General features: G+C 44.0%; 2 protein-coding genes across 4 annotated transcripts in view; both read left to right on the top strand.

Moving 5' to 3' along the window:
- The first annotated feature begins 118 nt into the window (after positions 1-118).
- LOC129869490 (RING finger protein 222-like) lies at positions 119-823 on the top strand. The gene has a single exon (XM_055943951.1). It carries the CDS (start codon positions 119-121, stop codon positions 812-814), a length of 696 nt encoding a protein of 231 aa, XP_055799926.1. The 3' UTR covers positions 815-823.
- Positions 824-15,101: 14,278 nt separating this feature from the next.
- LOC129833156 (rho GTPase-activating protein 44-like) overlaps positions 15,102-18,761 on the top strand; it is a 108,178-nt gene continuing 104,518 nt past the window's right edge. For all 3 annotated transcript variants that reach the window (XR_008756047.1, XM_055897513.1, XM_055897504.1), the window contains exon 1: positions 15,102-15,339. Coding sequence is in view for 2 of the 3 variants with exons in the window: in XM_055897513.1 (XP_055753488.1) it covers positions 15,287-15,339 (53 nt within the window). In the remaining variant the exon portion in view is untranslated. The remainder of the gene's footprint in view (positions 15,340-18,761) is intronic.

Genomic DNA, 18,761 nt, shown 5'->3' with positions numbered 1-18,761 from the left:
GTTGGAACTATAATCAAATCCCGAGGTGTCGCCAACAGCTGTTATTAGGATTATTGGTGATTCCACGGTGCACCACTGGTGTGAATAGCACTGCCAGGCAGCGCGTAAAGGCTCCAGGATGACACCATTAGACGGACATCAAGCGGAGGAAGGGGACTCGCAAAGCCAGGAGGACTCAGAGTGTCCCGTGTGTTATGATAGTCTCTCCTGCACGGAGAGGACCCTGAGCTGCGGACACGTTTTCTGCCACGACTGTCTGGTCAAAACCTTGGTCAGTATCAACAGGGACAGCGTCATCAGAGACACCATCATCTGTCCCGTCTGCCGACACCTGACTTTCATCAAGAAGCAACAGGAGGTTGGGGTTCCTCTCGCCCCGGGGAAAGAGGCCGAGGAAGGAGGCGGGCAGACCTTGAAGGTCCCTGTCCCTCCACCAGAACCTGGTAACCCACAGCATCACCATGAAGCACGGCGCGCGTCAGGGCATAGTAGCTCACCGTCTGATTCAAGTGGACTGAGCTGGATTGTGAGACGCTTTAGGTGGATTTCAGAGAGATGCAGGAGTCGAAGGATACTATCACTGATCAGTCCCGACCACAGAAACTCTCAGATTTTCATCATCAGTGCCCAGGGCCGACCCATGGCTGATGAAGATGCGGTTAGCCTGGACACTATGCCTGTTGTTCCCCAACCCAACCGCAGGAGACGGCGCATCAGGATTTGCACAACGGGACGTTGCTTGGTCGTTCTGCTTGTGATATTCACATTGATGGCAATGGTAGCTGCCTCACTTCCTTGGATTATATTGGCATAGCCCACAAAGCCAGAGCCATATGGCTGTAGCATATGCATGGTGCGTCATTATGCACTACTTGATCGTCATTACGCACTATTTCTTGTTATTGTATGGTCTAATTTTCTCTTCACTCATGCTCTCATGAAGACAATTTATTGCACTTAATTAACTGAAACATGTCACTTTGTCCATTCTGTCAATACATATATATTGTAGTGCCATATAGTTTGAACTTGTACAGCGTGTTCCTTGCATGCATGTTTGTCCTCAATGCCCTGGACAGGATCTAGTTAAGTCACTGCATGAAACAGGACTGGTTCAGTCACTCTGGTGACTGCAATAAAGTGTGTGTTTATGGAAAAGGCATTGTCTTATTTCCTAAATGTATACACTTTATGATGGTGATTTGGTTAATAATGGTTGAAATATTGGTCCTAAGATCAAAAGAAAAGGAGGCCCCTGTGAACATGCCTCCATATTCACCCATTACCATAGGTCTATAACTACCCCTGCTCACCATATAACTGCCCCATATGTTGTTGGCAACAAGTCCTGAATAAAGAATGGTGAGGGTTGCAATCCCAGCACCTCTCATGGAGACCATTGTTGTGTGTTTCTGGTTGTAAGTTGTTTTACCTGTTTAATGAGAACGTCAGTGACATTTACGAGTACAGGCTACAGTTACTTTATTAGAAGGACTAGATAACCAACACATCATGTGCCAAAGTATCTTCATGTCCTACCGGCACATGGTATATTCTGACAATGCAAACAGAGAAAGGGAGATAGAAACAGAGACTGACACAGAGACACATGAGAGGCACCGAGACAGAAAGAGACACCGAGACACAGAGAGAAAGTGCGCTCTCAAATGCCTTCAGTATCCTCGGCAAATAATTAATGTGAGTCCCTGGCAGGTTGAAGGAGCAAGACCGACTTGCAGGTAAAGATGAGCATGGGTCGGAGATTGATTGCTGTAAAGAGAGACTAGGGGCATGGGAACACTGAGGTGTTGTCTTACCACGTAGAGGCCCTGCTTTACCAACACCAGGGAGAGAGAGTTAGCTCTGCTTTCTCTATTGTGAAGGGATCAATGTGTACAGTTTATAATGGACAAGGAATGTACAGTATTGGAGGATCTGATACAGGGCCTATATAGTTGTGTAGGCTACATGGTGAACATGAGAGGTGTTGCATAGTCATATAACCTGTATATATATATATATATATGTTCTGTTTCTAGAGTTCTAGTGTGTATATTGGGTCACTAAGTGAATGTATGTGAGTACATGAGTTGTAGTTATTACTAGTTTACTACCACTGTATGAGAGCAACTTACAGTAAAGTGTTACAGAGCAACTAAATGGAACATGTTACAGAGCAACTTAATGGAAAGTGTTACAGAGAAACTTAATGGAACGTGTTACAGAGCAACTTAATGGAAAGTGTTACAGAGAAACTTAATGGAACGTGTTACAGAGCAACTTACTGTAAAGTGTTACAGAGCAACTTACTGTAAAGTGTTACAGAGCAACTTAATGGAAGTGTTACAGAGCAACTTAATGGAACGTGTTACAGAGAAACTTACTGTAAAGTGTTACAGAGCATCTTTCTGTAAAGTGTTACAGTGCAACTTAATGGAAGTGTTACAGAGCATCTTTCTGTAAAGTGTTACAGAGCAACTTACAGTAAAGTGTTACAGAGCAACTTAATGGAAAGTGTTACAGAGCAACTTAATGGAACGTGTTACAGAGCAACTTACTGTAAAGTGTTACAGAGCAACTTACTGTAAAGTGTTACAGAGCAACTTAATGGAAAGTGTTACAGAGCAACTTACTGTAAAGTGTTACAGAGCAACTTAATGGAACGTGTTACAGAGCAACTTAATGGAACGTGTTACAGAGCAACTTAATGGAACGTGTTACAGAGCAACTTAATGGAACGTGTTACAGAGCAACTTAATGGAACGTGTTACAGAGCAACTTAATGGAACGTGTTACAGAGCAACTTAATGGAACATGTTACAGAGCAACTTAATGGAACGTGTTACAGAGCAACTTAATGGAACGTGTTACAGAGCAACTTACTGTAAAGTGTTACAGAGAAACTTAATGGAAAGTGTTACAGAGCAACTTACTGTAAAGTGTTACAGAGCAACTTACTGTAAAGTGTTACAGAGCAACTTAATGGAACGTGTTACAGAGAAACTTAATGGAAAGTGTTACAGAGCGACTTACTGGAAGTGTTACAGAGCATCTTAATGGAAAGTGTTACAGAGCGACTTAATGGAAGTGTTACAGAGCAACTTAATGGAAAGTGTTACAGAGCAACTTACTGTAAAGTGTTACAGAGAAACTTAATGGAAAGTGTTACAGAGCAACTTACTGTAAAGTGTTACAGAGAAACTTAATGGAAAGTGTTACAGAGCAACTTACTGTAAAGTGTTACAGAGAAACTTAATGGAAAGTGTTACAGAGCATCTTTCTGTAAAGTGTTACAGAGCAACTTAATGGAAGTGTTACAGAGCATCTTTCTGTAAAGTGTTACAGAGCATCTTACTGTAAAGTGTTACAGAGCAACTTAATGGAAAGTGTTACAGAGCAACTTAATGGAACGTGTTACAGAGAAACTTACTGTAAAGTGTTACAGAGCAACTTAATGGAAAGTGTTACAGAGCAACTTACTGTAAAGTGTTACAGAGCAACTTAATGGAAAGTGTTACAGAGCAACTTAATGGAAAGTGTTACAGAGCAACTTAATGGAACGTGTTACAGAGCATCTTAATGGAAAGTGTTACAGAGAAACTTACAGTAAAGTGTTACAGAGCAACTTACTGGAAAGTGTTACAGAGAAACTTACAGTAAAGTGTTACAGAGCAACTTACAGTAAAGTGTTACAGAGAAACTTACAGTAAAGTGTTACAGAGCAACTTACAGTAAAGTGTTACAGAGAAACTTACAGTAAAGTGTTACAGAGCAACTTACAGTAAAGTGGTACAGAGAAACTTACAGTAAAGTGTTAACTAGTTAATTATGTAAGGAGCAAGGTTTCTGGAATGTGCTTTATCAATGTCTCCATCCTCCATGTGTACTCTCTTCCCTCTGCTTGTCTAGTTGTTCCTGTTGAACTGGTTGGTTAGCAACCAGCCAACCGCCTCAGCTGTTCTGGATCCTCCCTCCCTTCTTTCTTCCCAGTGAGAGGGAGGAGGGAGAGGGGGAGGGAAGGGGGGGGAGGAGGGAGAGGGGGAGGGAGGGGGTGAGAGAGGGAGGTGGTGGGGGAGGTGGTGGGGGAGGGAGGGAGGAGGGAGAGGGGGAGGGAGGGGGTGAGAGAGGGAAGGGGGGTGAGAGAGGGAGGAGGGAGAGGGGGAGGGAGGGGGTGAGAGAGGGAGGGGGGGTGAGAGAGGGAGGAGGGAGAGGGAGAGGGTGGTGGGGGAGGGATGGGGGGAGGGAGGGAGGTGGTGGGGGAGGGAGAGGGGGAGGGGGGCGGGAGAGGGGAGGGTGGGTAGAGAAGTGTTATCATGAATTTCAGTTAAGACTCAGCATAATTGAGTAATAAAACCTATTCTTACTGTGAGACTGGATGAGTGACATTCTATTACAGAGACTTAATTAATGTTCTTGTGTGAGAAATTAAATGATGTGGCATATCAAAATAGACTCACAAAGTTCTATCATAAATCCACAATGAATTAAAGAGCATAAACCTACAAAACATATAAAAAAAAAAAAATGAGAATGGAAAACAAGTTAAATTAAATATACGTTGTTGTTTTTTTGCGTTGTTGGTGAGATTAACAGTGTTCCTGGAATGATAACATCAGACAGGGATCTGCCGATTATCTTTGACTGACAACTCAAGGTCATTACCGAAGACCTATATGGGTTTAATTACTGTAATGAACAATGCCTCTGTCTGGCACTTTTTATGTGGAGTCAAACGTTCGTGACTCACTGGTGACGTATAAACTTTAGGAACAGCATGACACCGATACCACTGGTTATACTGGTGGAATGACTCTCTCTGATACCATTGGTCATACTGGTGGAAAGACTCTCTCTGATACCACTGGTTATACTGGTGGAAAGACTCTCTCTGATACCACTGGTTATACTGGTGGAATGACTCTCTCTGATACCATTGGTCATACTGGTGGAAAGACTCTCTCTGATACCACTGGTTATACTGGTGGAAAGACTCTCTCTGATACCACTGGTTATACTGGTGGAAAGACTCTCTCTGATACCACTGGTTATACTGGTGGAATGACTCTCTCTGATACCATTGGTCATACTGGTGGAAAGACTCTCTCTGATACCACTGGTTATACTGGTGGAAAGACTCTCTCTGATACCACTGGTTAAACTGGTGGAAAGTCTCTCTCTGATACCACTGGTTATACTGGTGGAAAGACTCTCTCTGATACCACTGGTCATACTGGTGGAAAGTCTCTCTCTGATACCACTGGTTATACTGGTGGAAAGACTCTCTCTGATACCACTGGTAACACTGGTGGAAAGACTCTCTCTGATACCACTGGTTATACTGGTGGAAAGACTCTCTCTGATACCACTGGTTATACTGGTGGAAAGACTCTCTCTGATACCACTGGTTAAACTGGTGGAAAGTCTCTCTCTGATACCACTGGTTATACTGGTGGAAAGACTCTCTCTGATACCACTGGGAACACTGGTGGAAAGTCTCTCTCTGATACCACTGGTTATACTGGTGGAAAGACTCTCTCTGATACCACTGGTTATACTGGTGGAAAGACTCTCTCTGATACCACCGGTTATACTGGTGGAAAGACTCTCTCTGCTACCACTGGTTATACTGGTGGAAAGACTCTCTCTGATACCACTGGTCATACTGGTGGAAAGACTCTCTCTGATACCACTGGTTATACTGGTGGAAAGACTCTCTCTGATACCACTGGTCATACTGGGGGAAAGTCTCTCTCTGATACCACTGGTTATACTGGTGGAAAGACTCTCTCTGATACCACTGGTTATACTGGTGGAAAGACTCTCTCTGATACCACTGGTTATACTGGTGGAAAGACTCTCTCTGATACCACTGGTTATACTGGTGGAAAGACTCTCTCTGATACCACTGGTTATACTGGTGGAAAGACTCTCACTGATACCACTGGTTATACTGGTGGAAAGACTCTCTCTGATACCACTGGTCATACTGGTGGAAAGTCTCTCTCTGATACCACTGGTTATACTGGTGGAAAGACTCTCTCTGATACCACTGGTAACACTGGTGGAAAGTCTCTCTCTGATACCACTGGTTATACTGGTGGAAAGACTCTCTCTGATACCACTGGTTATACTGGTGGAAAGACTCTCTCTGATAGCACTGGTTATACTGGTGGAAAGACTCTCTCTGATACCACTGGTCATACTGGTGGAAAGTCTCTCTCTAATACCACTGGTTATACTGGTGGAAAGACTCTCTCAGATACCACTGGTTATACTGGTGGAAAGACTCTCTCAGATACCACTGGTTATACTTGTGGAAAGACTCTCTCTTATACCACTGGTTATACTGGTGGAAAGTCTCTCTCTGATACCACTGGTTATACTGGTGGAAAGACTCTCACTGATACCACTGGTTATACTGGTGGAAAGATTCTCTCTGATACCACTGGTTATACTGGTGGAAAGACTCTCACTGATACCACTGGTTATACTGGTGGAAAGACTCTCTCTGATACTACTGGTCATACTGGTGGAAAGACTCTCTCTGATACCACTGGTTATACTGGTGGAAAGACTCTCACTGATACCACTGGTTATACTGGTGGAAAGACTCTCTCTGATACCACTGGTCATACTGGTGGAAAGACTCTCTCTGATACCACTGGTTATACTGGTGGAAAGACTCTCTCTGATACCACTGGTTATACTGGTGGAAAGTCTCTCTCTGATACCACTGGTTATACTGGTGGAAAGACTCTCTCTGTTACCACTGGTCATACTGGTGGAAAGACTCTCTCTGATACCACTGGTTATACTGGTGGAAAGACTCTCTCTGATACCACTGGTTATACTGGTGGAAAGTCTCTCTCTGATACCACTGGTTATACTGGTGGAAAGACTCTCTCTGATACCACTGGTCAAACTGGTGGAAAGACTCTCTCTGATACCACTGGTTATACTGGTGGAAAGACTCTCTCTGATACCACTGGCTATACTGGTGGAAAGTCTATCTCTGATACCACTGGTTATACTGGTGGAAAGTCTCTCTCTGATACCACTGGCTATACTGGTGGAAAGTCTCTCTCAGATACCACTGGTTATACTGGTGGAAAGACTCTCACTGATACCACTGGTTATACTGGTGGAAAGATTCTCTCTGATACCACTGGTTATACTAGTGGAAAGACTCTCTCTGATACCACTGGTTATACTGGTGGAAAGACTCTCTCAGATACCACTGGTTATACTGGTGGAAAGTCTCTCTCTGATACCACTGGTTATACTGGTGGAAAGACTCTCTCTGATACCACTGGTCATACTGGTGGAAACTCTCTCTCAGTATTTACTCAGGCACCCCCTCTTGAGAAACTGGTTACCTGTGATCTCATTCACCAGCCGGCTCTTTATCTGGAGCCTGGGGACCAGGTTACCTGTGATCTCATTCAACCTTTATTTAACTAGGCAAGTCAGTTAAGAACAAATCTTATTTACAATGACGGCCTACCCTAGGCCAAACCCGGATGACGCTGGGCCAATTGTGCACCCGCCGTATGGGACTCCCAATCACGGCCGGATGTGATGCAGCCTGGAAAAGATCAGGGTCTTTTTCTATATAGTCTCTCAGGGTGCTGATCTAGGATCAGCTTTGTTTTATACCATAACTAATAAGATTGCATGGACAAGGAGGATCTGATCCTAGATCAGCACTACTACTCTAGATACGGTTCCTGGAAAACGGTTGTTCGGAAGAAAAGGTGTACTGACACATAGAAACCACATGATGGTGGTGTACTGACACATAGAAACCACATGATGGTGGTGTACTGACATAGAAACCACATGATGGTGGTGTACTGACACATAGAAACCACATGATGGTGGTGTACTGACATAGAAACCACATGATGGTGGTGTACTGACATAGAAACCACATGATGGTGGTGTACTGACACATAGAAACCACATGATGGTGGTGTACTGACACATAGAAACCACATGATGGTGGTGTACTGACACATAGAAACCACATGATGGTGGTGTACTGACACATAGAAACCACATGATGGTGGTGTACTGACACATAGAAACCACATGATGGTGGTGTACTGACACATAGAAACCACATGATGGTGGTGTACTGACACATAGAAACCACATGATGGTGGTGTACTGACACATAGAAACCACATGATGGTGGTGTACTGACATAGAAACCACATGATGGTGGTGTACTGACACATAGAAACCACATGATGGTGGTGTACTGACACATAGAAACCACATGATGGTGGTGTACTGACATAGAAACCACATGATGGTGGTGTACTGACATAGAAACCACATGATGGTGGTGTACTGACTCATAGAAACCACATGATGGTGGTGTACTGACACATAGAAACCACATGATGGTGGTGTACTGACACATAGAAACCACATGATGGTGGTGTACTGACACATAGAAACCACATGATGGTGGTGTACTGACACATAGAAACCACATGATGGTGGTGTACTGACACATAGAAACCACATGATGGTGGTGTACTGACATAGAAACCACATGATGGTGGTGTACTGACACATAGAAACCACATGATGGTGGTGTACTGACATAGAAACCACATGATGGTGGTGTACTGACACATAGAAACCACATGATGGTGGTGTACTGACACATAGAAACCACATGATGGTGGTGTACTGACACATAGAAACCACATGATGGTGGTGTACTGACACATAGAAACCACATGATGGTGGTGTACTGACACATAGAAACCACATGATGGTGGTGTACTGACACATAGAAACCACATGATGGTGGTGTACTGACATAGAAACCACATGATGGTGGTGTACTGACTCATAGAAACCACATGATGGTGGTGTACTGACATAGAAACCACATGATGGTGGTGTACTGACACATAGAAACCACATGATGGTGGAGTACTAACACATAGAAACCACATGATGGTGGTGTACTGACATAGAAACCACATGATGGTGGTGTACTGACACATAGAAACCACATGATGGTGGTGTATTGACACATAGAAACCACATGATGGTGGTGTACTGACATAGAAACCACATGATGGTGGAGTACTAACACATAGAAACCACATGATGGTGGTGTACTGACATAGAAACCACATGATGGTGGTGTACTGACACATAGAAACCACATGATGGTGGTGTACTGACATAGAAACCACATGATGGTGGTGTACTGACACATAGAAACCACATGATGGTGGTGTACTGACACATAGAAACCACATGATGGTGGTGTACTGACATAGAAACCACATGATGGTGGTGTACTGACATAGAAACCACATGATGGTGGTGTACTGACACATAGAAACCACATGATGGTGGTGTACTGACACATAGAAACCACATGATGGTGGTGTACTGACACATAGAAACCACATGATGGTGGTGTACTGACACATAGAAACCACATGATGGTGGTGTACTGACACATAGAAACCACATGATGGTGGTGTACTGACACATAGAAACCACATGATGGTGGTGTACTGACACATAGAAACCACATGATGGTGGTGTACTGACACATAGAAACCACATGATGGTGGTGTACTGACACATAGAAACCACATGATGGTGGTGTACTGACACATAGAAACCACATGATGGTGGTGTACTGACACATAGAAACCACATGATGGTGGTGTACTGACACATAGAAACCACATGATGGTGGTGTACTGACACATAGAAACCACATGATGGTGGTGTACTGACACATAGAAACCACATGATGGTGGTGTAGTGACACATAGAAACCACATGATGGTGGTGTACTGACACATAGAAACCACATGATGGTGGTGTACTGACACATAGAAACCACATGATGGTGGTGTACTGACACATAGAAACCACATGATGGTGGTGTACTGACACATAGAAACCACATGATGGTGGTGTACTGACACATAGAAACCACATGATGGTGGTGTACTGACACATAGAAACCACATGATGGTGGTGTAGTGACACATAGAAACCACATGATGGTGGTGTACTGACACATAGAAACCACATGATGGTGGTGTACTGACACATAGAAACCACATGATGGTGGTGTACTGACACATAGAAACCACATGATGGTGGTGTACTGACATAGAAACCACATGATGGTGGTGTACTGACACATAGAAACCACATGATGGTGGTGTACTGACACATAGAAACCACATGATGGTGGTGTACTGACATAGAAACCACATGATGGTGGTGTACTGACACATAGAAACCACATGATGGTGGTGTACTGACACATAGAAACCACATGATGGTGGTGTACTGACACATAGAAACCACATGATGGTGGTGTACTGACACATAGAAACCACATGATGGTGGTGTACTGACACACAGAAACCACATGATGGTGGTGTACTGACACATAGAAACCACATGATGGTGGTGTAGTGACACATAGAAACCACATGATGGTGGTGTACTGACACATAGAAACCACATGATGGTGGTGTACTGACACACAGAAACCACATGATGGTGGTGTACTGACACATAGAAACCACATGATGGTGGTGTACTGACTCATAGAAACCACATGATGGTGGTGTACTGACATAGAAACCACATGATGGTGGTGTACTGACACATAGAAACCACATGATGGTGGTGTACTGACATAGAAACCACATGATGGTGGTGTACTGACACACAGAAACCACATGATGGTGGTGTACTGACACATAGAAACCACATGATGGTGGTGTACTGACTCATAGAAACCACATGATGGTGGTGTACTGACACATAGAAACCACATGATGGTGGTGTACTGACACATAGAAACCACATGATGGTGGTGTAGTGACATAGAAACCACATGATGGTGGTGTACTGACACATAGAAACCACATGATGGTGGTGTACTGACATAGAAACCACATGATGGTGGTGTACTGACACATAGAAACCACATGATGGTGGTGTACTGACTCATAGAAACCACATGATGGTGGTGTACTGACTCATAGAAACCACATGATGGTGGTGTACTGACATAGAAACCACATGATGGTGGTGTACTGACACATAGAAACCACATGATGGTGGTGTACTGACACATAGAAACCACATGATGGTGGTGTACTGACACATAGAAACCACATGATGGTGGTGTACTGACATAGAAACCACATGATGGTGGTGTACTGACACATAGAAACCACATGATGGTGGTGTACTGACATAGAAACCACATGATGGTGGAGTACTGACACATAGAAACCACATGATGGTGGTGTACTGACACATAGAAACCACATGATGGTGGTGTACTGACATAGAAACCACATGATGGTGGTGTACTGACACATAGAAACCACATGATGGTGGTGTACTGACACATAGAAACCACATGATGGTGGTGTACTGACACATAGAAACCACATGATGGTGGTGTACTGACATAGAAACCACATGATGGTGGTGTACTGACATAGAAACCACATGATGGTGGTGTAGTGACTCATAGAAACCACATGATGGTGGTGTACTGACATAGAAACCACATGATGGTGGTGTACTGACATAGAAACCACATGATGGTGGTGTAGTGACACATAGAAACCACATGATGGTGGTGTACTGACACATAGAAACCACATGATGGTGGTGTAGTGACTCATAGAAACCACATGATGGTGGTGTACTGACATAGAAACCACATGATGGTGGTGTAGTGACTCATAGAAACCACATGATGGTGGTGTACTGACACATAGAAACCACATGATGGTGGTGTACTGACACATAGAAACCACATGATGGTGGTGTACTGACACATAGAAACCACATGATGGTGGTGTACTGACACATAGAAACCACATGATGGTGGTGTACTGACACATAGAAACCACATGATGGTGGTGTACTGACATAGAAACCACATGATGGTGGTGTACTAACACATAGAAACCACATGATGGTGGTGTACTGACATAGAAACCACATGATGGTGGTGTACTGACACATAGAAACCACATGATGGTGGTGTACTGACACATAGAAACCACATGATGGTGGTGTACTGACACATAGAAACCACATGATGGTGGTGTACTGACATAGAAACCACATGATGGTGGTGTACTGACACATAGAAACCACATGATGGTGGTGTACTGACATAGAAACCACATGATGGTGGTGTACTGACACATAGAAACCACATGATGGTGGTGTACTGACATAGAAACCACATGATGGTGGTGTACTGACACATAGAAACCACATGATGGTGGTGTACTGACACATAGAAACCACATGATGGTGGTGTACTGACACATAGAAACCACATGATGGTGGTGTACTGACACATAGAAACCACATGATGGTGGTGTACTGACACATAGAAACCACATGATGGTGGTGTACTGACACATAGAAACCACATGATGGTGGTGTACTGACACATAGAAACCACATGATGGTGGTGTACTGACATAGAAACCACATGATGGTGGAGTACTGACACATAGAAACCACATGATGGTGGTGTACTGACACATAGAAACCACATGATGGTGGTGTACTGACACATAGAAACCACATGATGGTGGTGTACTGACACATAGAAACCACATGATGGTGGTGTACTGACACATAGAAACCACATGATGGTGGTGTACTGACACATAGAAACCACATGATGGTGGTGTACTGACACATAGAAACCACATGATGGTGGTGTACTGACACATAGAAACCACATGATGGTGGTGTACTGACACATAGAAACCACATGATGGTGGTGTACTGACATAGAAACCACATGATGGTGGTGTACTGACACATAGAAACCACATGATGGTGGAGTACTAACACATAGAAACCACATGATGGTGGTGTACTGACACATAGAAACCACATGATGGTGGTGTACTGACATAGAAACCACATGATGGTGGTGTACTGACACATAGAAACCACATGATGGTGGTGTACTGACATAGAAACCACATGATGGTGGTGTACTGACACATAGAAACCACATGATGGTGGTGTACTGACACATAGAAACCACATGATGGTGGTGTACTGACACATAGAAACCACATGATGGTGGTGTACTGACATAGAAACCACATGATGGTGGTGTACTGACACATAGAAACCACATGATGGTGGTGTACTGACATAGAAACCACATGATGGTGGTGTACTGACACATAGAAACCACATGATGGTGGTGTACTGACATAGAAACCACATGATGGTGGTGTACTGACATAGAAACCACATGATGGTGGTGTACTGACATAGAAACCACATGATGGTGGTGTACTGACACATAGAAACCACATGATGGTGGTGTACTGACACATAGAAACCACATGATGGTGGTGTACTGACATAGAAACCACATGATGGTGGTGTACTGACACATAGAAACCACATGATGGTGGTGTACTGACACATAGAAACCACATGATGGTGGTGTACTGACATAGAAACCACATGATGGTGGTGTACTGACACATAGAAACCACATGATGGTGGTGTACTGACATAGAAACCACATGATGGTGGTGTACTGACATAGAAACCACATGATGGTGGTGTACTGACATAGAAACCACATGATGGTGGTGTACTGACATAGAAACCACATGATGGTGGTGTACTGACATAGAAACCACATGATGGTGGTGTACTGACATAGAAACCACATGATGGTGGTGTACTGACACATAGAAACCACATGATGGTGGTGTACTGACACATAGAAACCACATGATGGTGGTGTACTGACACATAGAAACCACATGATGGTGGTGTACTGACACATAGAAACCACATGATGGTGGTGTACTGACATAGAAACCACATGATGGTGGTGTACTGACACATAGAAACCACATGATGGTGGTGTACTGACACATAGAAACCACATGATGGTGGTGTACTGACACATAGAAACCACATGATGGTGGTGTACTGACATAGAAACCACATGATGGTGGTGTACTGACATAGAAACCACATGATGGTGGTGTACTGACACATAGAAACCACATGATGGTGGTGTACTGACATAGAAACCACATGATGGTGGTGTACTGACACATAGAAACCACATGATGGTGGTGTACTGACACATAGAAACCACATGATGGTGGTGTACTGACATAGAAACCACATGATGGTGGTGTACTGACATAGAAACCACATGATGGTGGTGTACTGACACATAGAAACCACATGATGGTGGTGTACTGACACATAGAAACCACATGATGGTGGTGTACTGACACATAGAAACCACATGATGGTGGTGTACTGACACATATAAACCACATGATGGTGGTGTATTCTGGATAACATCCTGATTCAGTTCTATTTTTACATTTTAAATGTAACCTTTATTTAACCTTACTTTAACTAGGCAAGTCAGTTAAGAACAAATGTTATTTACAATGACGGCCTACACCAGCCAAACCCGGATGACGCTGGGCCAATTGTGCACTGCCCTATGGGACTCCCAATCACAGCTGGTTGTGATACAGCCTGGATTCAAACCAGGGTGTCTGTAGTGACGCCTTAAGCACTGAGATGGAGTGCCTTAGACCGCTGTGCCACTCGGGAACCACTCTGAGTTTCTTGTCATGCCTGGCAACAACAATGTTACATTACAATAGACCAAGTTTGACACAAACAGCCATGTCAATAGGACACTTGTTGTCAGGCCTTTACTGTTACATGTTGGCCATTGCTTTTTGCCCCCCTTGATGTAGGCTAAACATTGGAAAAGTTGGCCCTATGACATTTATCATAACCTACCGACCCATGTCCTATCTACAACATAACTGTACGCATGTAATTTATTGATAATTCAATTGGAAACATTATTCATTCCCTTGGTCATCCATAATAACTGATGCTGAGATGAGCTGGAACAGTTCACGATTTAATACACTACCCACAGTGCTTTGCCGCGCACGCGTGTCATGACACTGTCACTCTCTGCTGCCCATAGCGGCGAATTAATCCAGCATCTCTGCACTGGGTGTATAGGGCGAATGGATACGGGAAAATGCAGTGAAAATATGTAATTCAGCACATTTTCAATGTTTTAACAATTGCGATGAGGGAAAGAAAGTATGAGAGGGTGGATTTTATCTTGTGCCACTGCGGAGTTCGGGCCGTTATTTTGAGAGAAATGCGGAGTCTTTTTCCCCATAGGTGTTAACGCAGAAAATACAAGATGAAGAAGCAATTCAACCGAATGCGACAGCTCGCCAACCAAACGGTGGGCAGGTAAGCAAAACGGGAAACCGGTTTACAGCCTCCTTTTCCACACCTTGTTATGCAAGTGAGAGTTTGCAGGAAACGTAGCCTAGCCTGCAAATCTGCTTGAGCAGCGCTTGGTCCCATTCCAATGGGAAGGGAATAGGTAACGGGACCAAGCAGATAATATTCATAATCATATAGGGATTATTGTCATATAGATTCACCGCAACTAATTGATATAGCCAACAGGGATAATGCATAGGATGCATTTATTTCACATTTCCGGTGGTCTCCTTTTGCGTAATGGCCATTTGGAATACCGCAGAGCGTGTAGGCGCATTGCCCTTATCCCAGCCCACTGGAAATAATAATATTTATATCCTCAGTTCAGCAGCGTCACAATATATGGGGTCATTATTGGGCAGAGGAGGAAGGGGGGATGGTGGCATGTAAATTGGGGCTAAACGCTGTCATTTCATATCAGGGGTAAAATGATGGCTGTCACCCACCTTCTGAAGGCTAGATACTGCTGATGCGGACAGATGTCTCTGCGACACGAGGGGAAATGGGAACATTCGCAATGCTTTCAGTACGCAGTTATCTGAGCTGTGGTTCCTGTCAGAAATGAGAAACATTGCAGGTGCAGCATCATGGTCGTCTCCTATGCCCCGGGAAAGGTCGTTTATCACTGCATCAGGTACCTTCAAACCTATGGATGTAGCCTGTGTCATATTCCTCCACAATCCACATAGTTTACCTAGCAACTACACTTTGCCCCACTCAATTAGCAAAGGAGTTCTGGATCTGGTGTCACAGAAATGTGTCTATTATCACCTATGGAAAGCTTTTTAATTGGGGAATTATTTATATTGATATGCCTGAACAACAGATGTCCTTATTACCCCCGTGCTGGGATACCTGTAATCAAACCAAATCAAATGTCAGGTACATCATGTTGTTTATCCACCTGTAATGTCAGGTACATCATGTTGTTTATCCACCTGTAATGTCAGGTACATCATGTTGTTTATCCACCTGTAATGTCAGGTACATCATGTTGTTTATCCACCTGTAATGTCAGGTACATCATGTTGTTTATCCACCTGTAATGTCAGGTACATCGTGTTGTTTATCCACCTGTAATGTCAGGTACATCGTGTTGTTTATCCACCTGTAATGTCAGGTACATCATGTTGTTTATCCACCTGTAATGTCAGGTACATCATGTTGTTTATCCACCTGTAATGTCAGGTACATCGTGTTGTTTATCCACCTGTAATGTCAGGTACATCATGTTGTTTATCCACCTGTAATGTCAGGTACATCGTGTTGTTTATCCACCTGTAATGTCAGGTACATCGTGTTGTTTATCCACCTGTAATGTCAGGTACATCATGTTGTTGATCCACCTGTAATGTCAGGTACATCATGTTGTTTATCCACCTGTAATGTCAGGTACATCATGTTGTTTATCCACCTGTAATGTCAGGCACATCATGCTGTTTATCCACCTGTAATGTCAGGTACATCATGTTGTTTATCCACCTGTAATGTCAGGTACATCGTGTTGTTTATCCACCTGTAATGTCAGGTACATCGTGTTGTTTATCCACCTGTAATGTCAGGTACATCATGTTGTTTATCCACCTGTAATGTCAGGTACATCATGTTGTTTATCCACCTGTAATGTCAGGTACATCATGTTGTTTATCCACCTGTAATGTCAGGCACATCATGCTGTTTATCCACCTGTAATGTCAGGTACATCATGTTGTTTATCCACCTGTAATGTCAGGTACATCGTGTTGTTTATCCACCTGTAATGTCAGGTACATCATGTTGTTTATCCACCTGTAATGTCAGGTACATTATGTTGTTTATCCACCTGTAATGTCAGGTACATCATGTTGTTTATCCACCTGTAATGTCAGGTACATCATGTTGTTTATCCACCTGTAATGTCAGGCACATCATGTTGTTTATCCACCTGTAATGTCAGGTACATCATGTTGTTTATCCACCTGTAATGTCAGGTACATCATGTTGTTTATCCACCTGTAATGTCAGGTACATCATGTTGTTTATCCACCTGTAATGTCAGGTACATCATGGTGTTTATCCACCTGTAATTAAAACAACATTAGCATGATTCTCACGTCCCCCTCCTTATGCTGCTGCTGCACTAGTGTATGTGGTGTGGCCATCACCCCCCCCCCCCCCTCCGACAGACAGCCTAGTATTACAGGAATATGTTATATTTGACCTTTAACATCTCTGCTATGTGTTTATCACTCCTCCCATCGCCCTATCTCGCTCTCTTCCCTCTCTCACCTGTCTCCCGCTCTCTCTCTCTCTCTCTCTCTCTATCCTTCTCCCACTCTCTCTCCCCCTCTCTCTCTCTCTCTCCTCTCTCTAGTGCCCTCCCTCTCTATCATTCTCCCACTCTCTCTCTTTATTTTTCTCTCCCCCGCTCTCAGCCCCCGCTCTCTCTCTCTCTCTCGCCCTGTTTTCTTTCCCTCCTCCTGGGAGAGCAGAGCAGAGCAGCTTGTCTTGCAGAAGGCCTCGCATCAATCGGGCCAGAAGGCGCTCTTCGCTGCTCCTCCTCTCCTCCTCATCCTCTTCATCCTCCTCCTCCTCCTCTTCATCCTCCTCCCAGCTCCATGCTGGTCCTTACTGGGGGATTATAACACAGGGTATTGGTCATCATATCACGTCCTATGCTGTTCAGCAAGCCACTAAGGGGGTAGCCTACATTACCTTACAGACGCTGTTGTTACCACCCCCTGCTCGGTGGCCAGCGTTAGTGCAGTATCTGAAAAGATGTCCATCACCTACATACTGCTGGGTCCTAGCTGACCTTGCCTCTTCAGTGTTCATCATTTAGTGTGTGTTTGTGTGTGCATATGATTGTGTTTTAAATCTCCCTATCTGTGTGTGGGTGTGTGAGTGTGTGGGTGTGTGTGTGTGGGTGTGTGTGTGCGTGTGTGCATATTGGCATGTTTTGATCCTGCACATCTGTGTGTGTGTGTGTTGATGTGTGTGTACTAGTCTAGTATTCTCTTCACAGTGTACTGCTGTTCAGAGGGAGGCTGGGCAGGGAGCGGTGGCAGCAACCTGCTGTGTCTCTCTCTGTTCTGCCCGCTGCACCACAGTCATAATGAGCTACAACATGTTTCCTAAACAGCCCAGTGGTCTGGTCATTAATAATACTACAGGACGAGGGCTGAATGTCAAACCCAACACTTGGCCCCTAAGCCCTTTATTGAGTGGCCTCTTGCTGTTGTGTTCGATAGTGATCACTCCAGTCTGACAGTGTTTTGGACAAAATGAGCATTGAGACGATGTGCATTCAATGTCCCAACTGTCACTTATCAATATTCCAAAATTCTAAATCCATTTGCGAGCATTGTCTCCCGCGACCTGTCTTGTAGCGTGACTCACTTGCTATG

Source organism: Salvelinus fontinalis, chromosome 2 (assembly GCF_029448725.1).
Source record: "Salvelinus fontinalis isolate EN_2023a chromosome 2, ASM2944872v1, whole genome shotgun sequence".
NCBI classification, from domain to species: Eukaryota; Metazoa; Chordata; class Actinopteri; order Salmoniformes; family Salmonidae; genus Salvelinus; species Salvelinus fontinalis.
The sequence above is the reverse complement of the archived record's forward strand: the minus strand, read 5'-3'. Positions and strand labels throughout refer to the sequence as shown.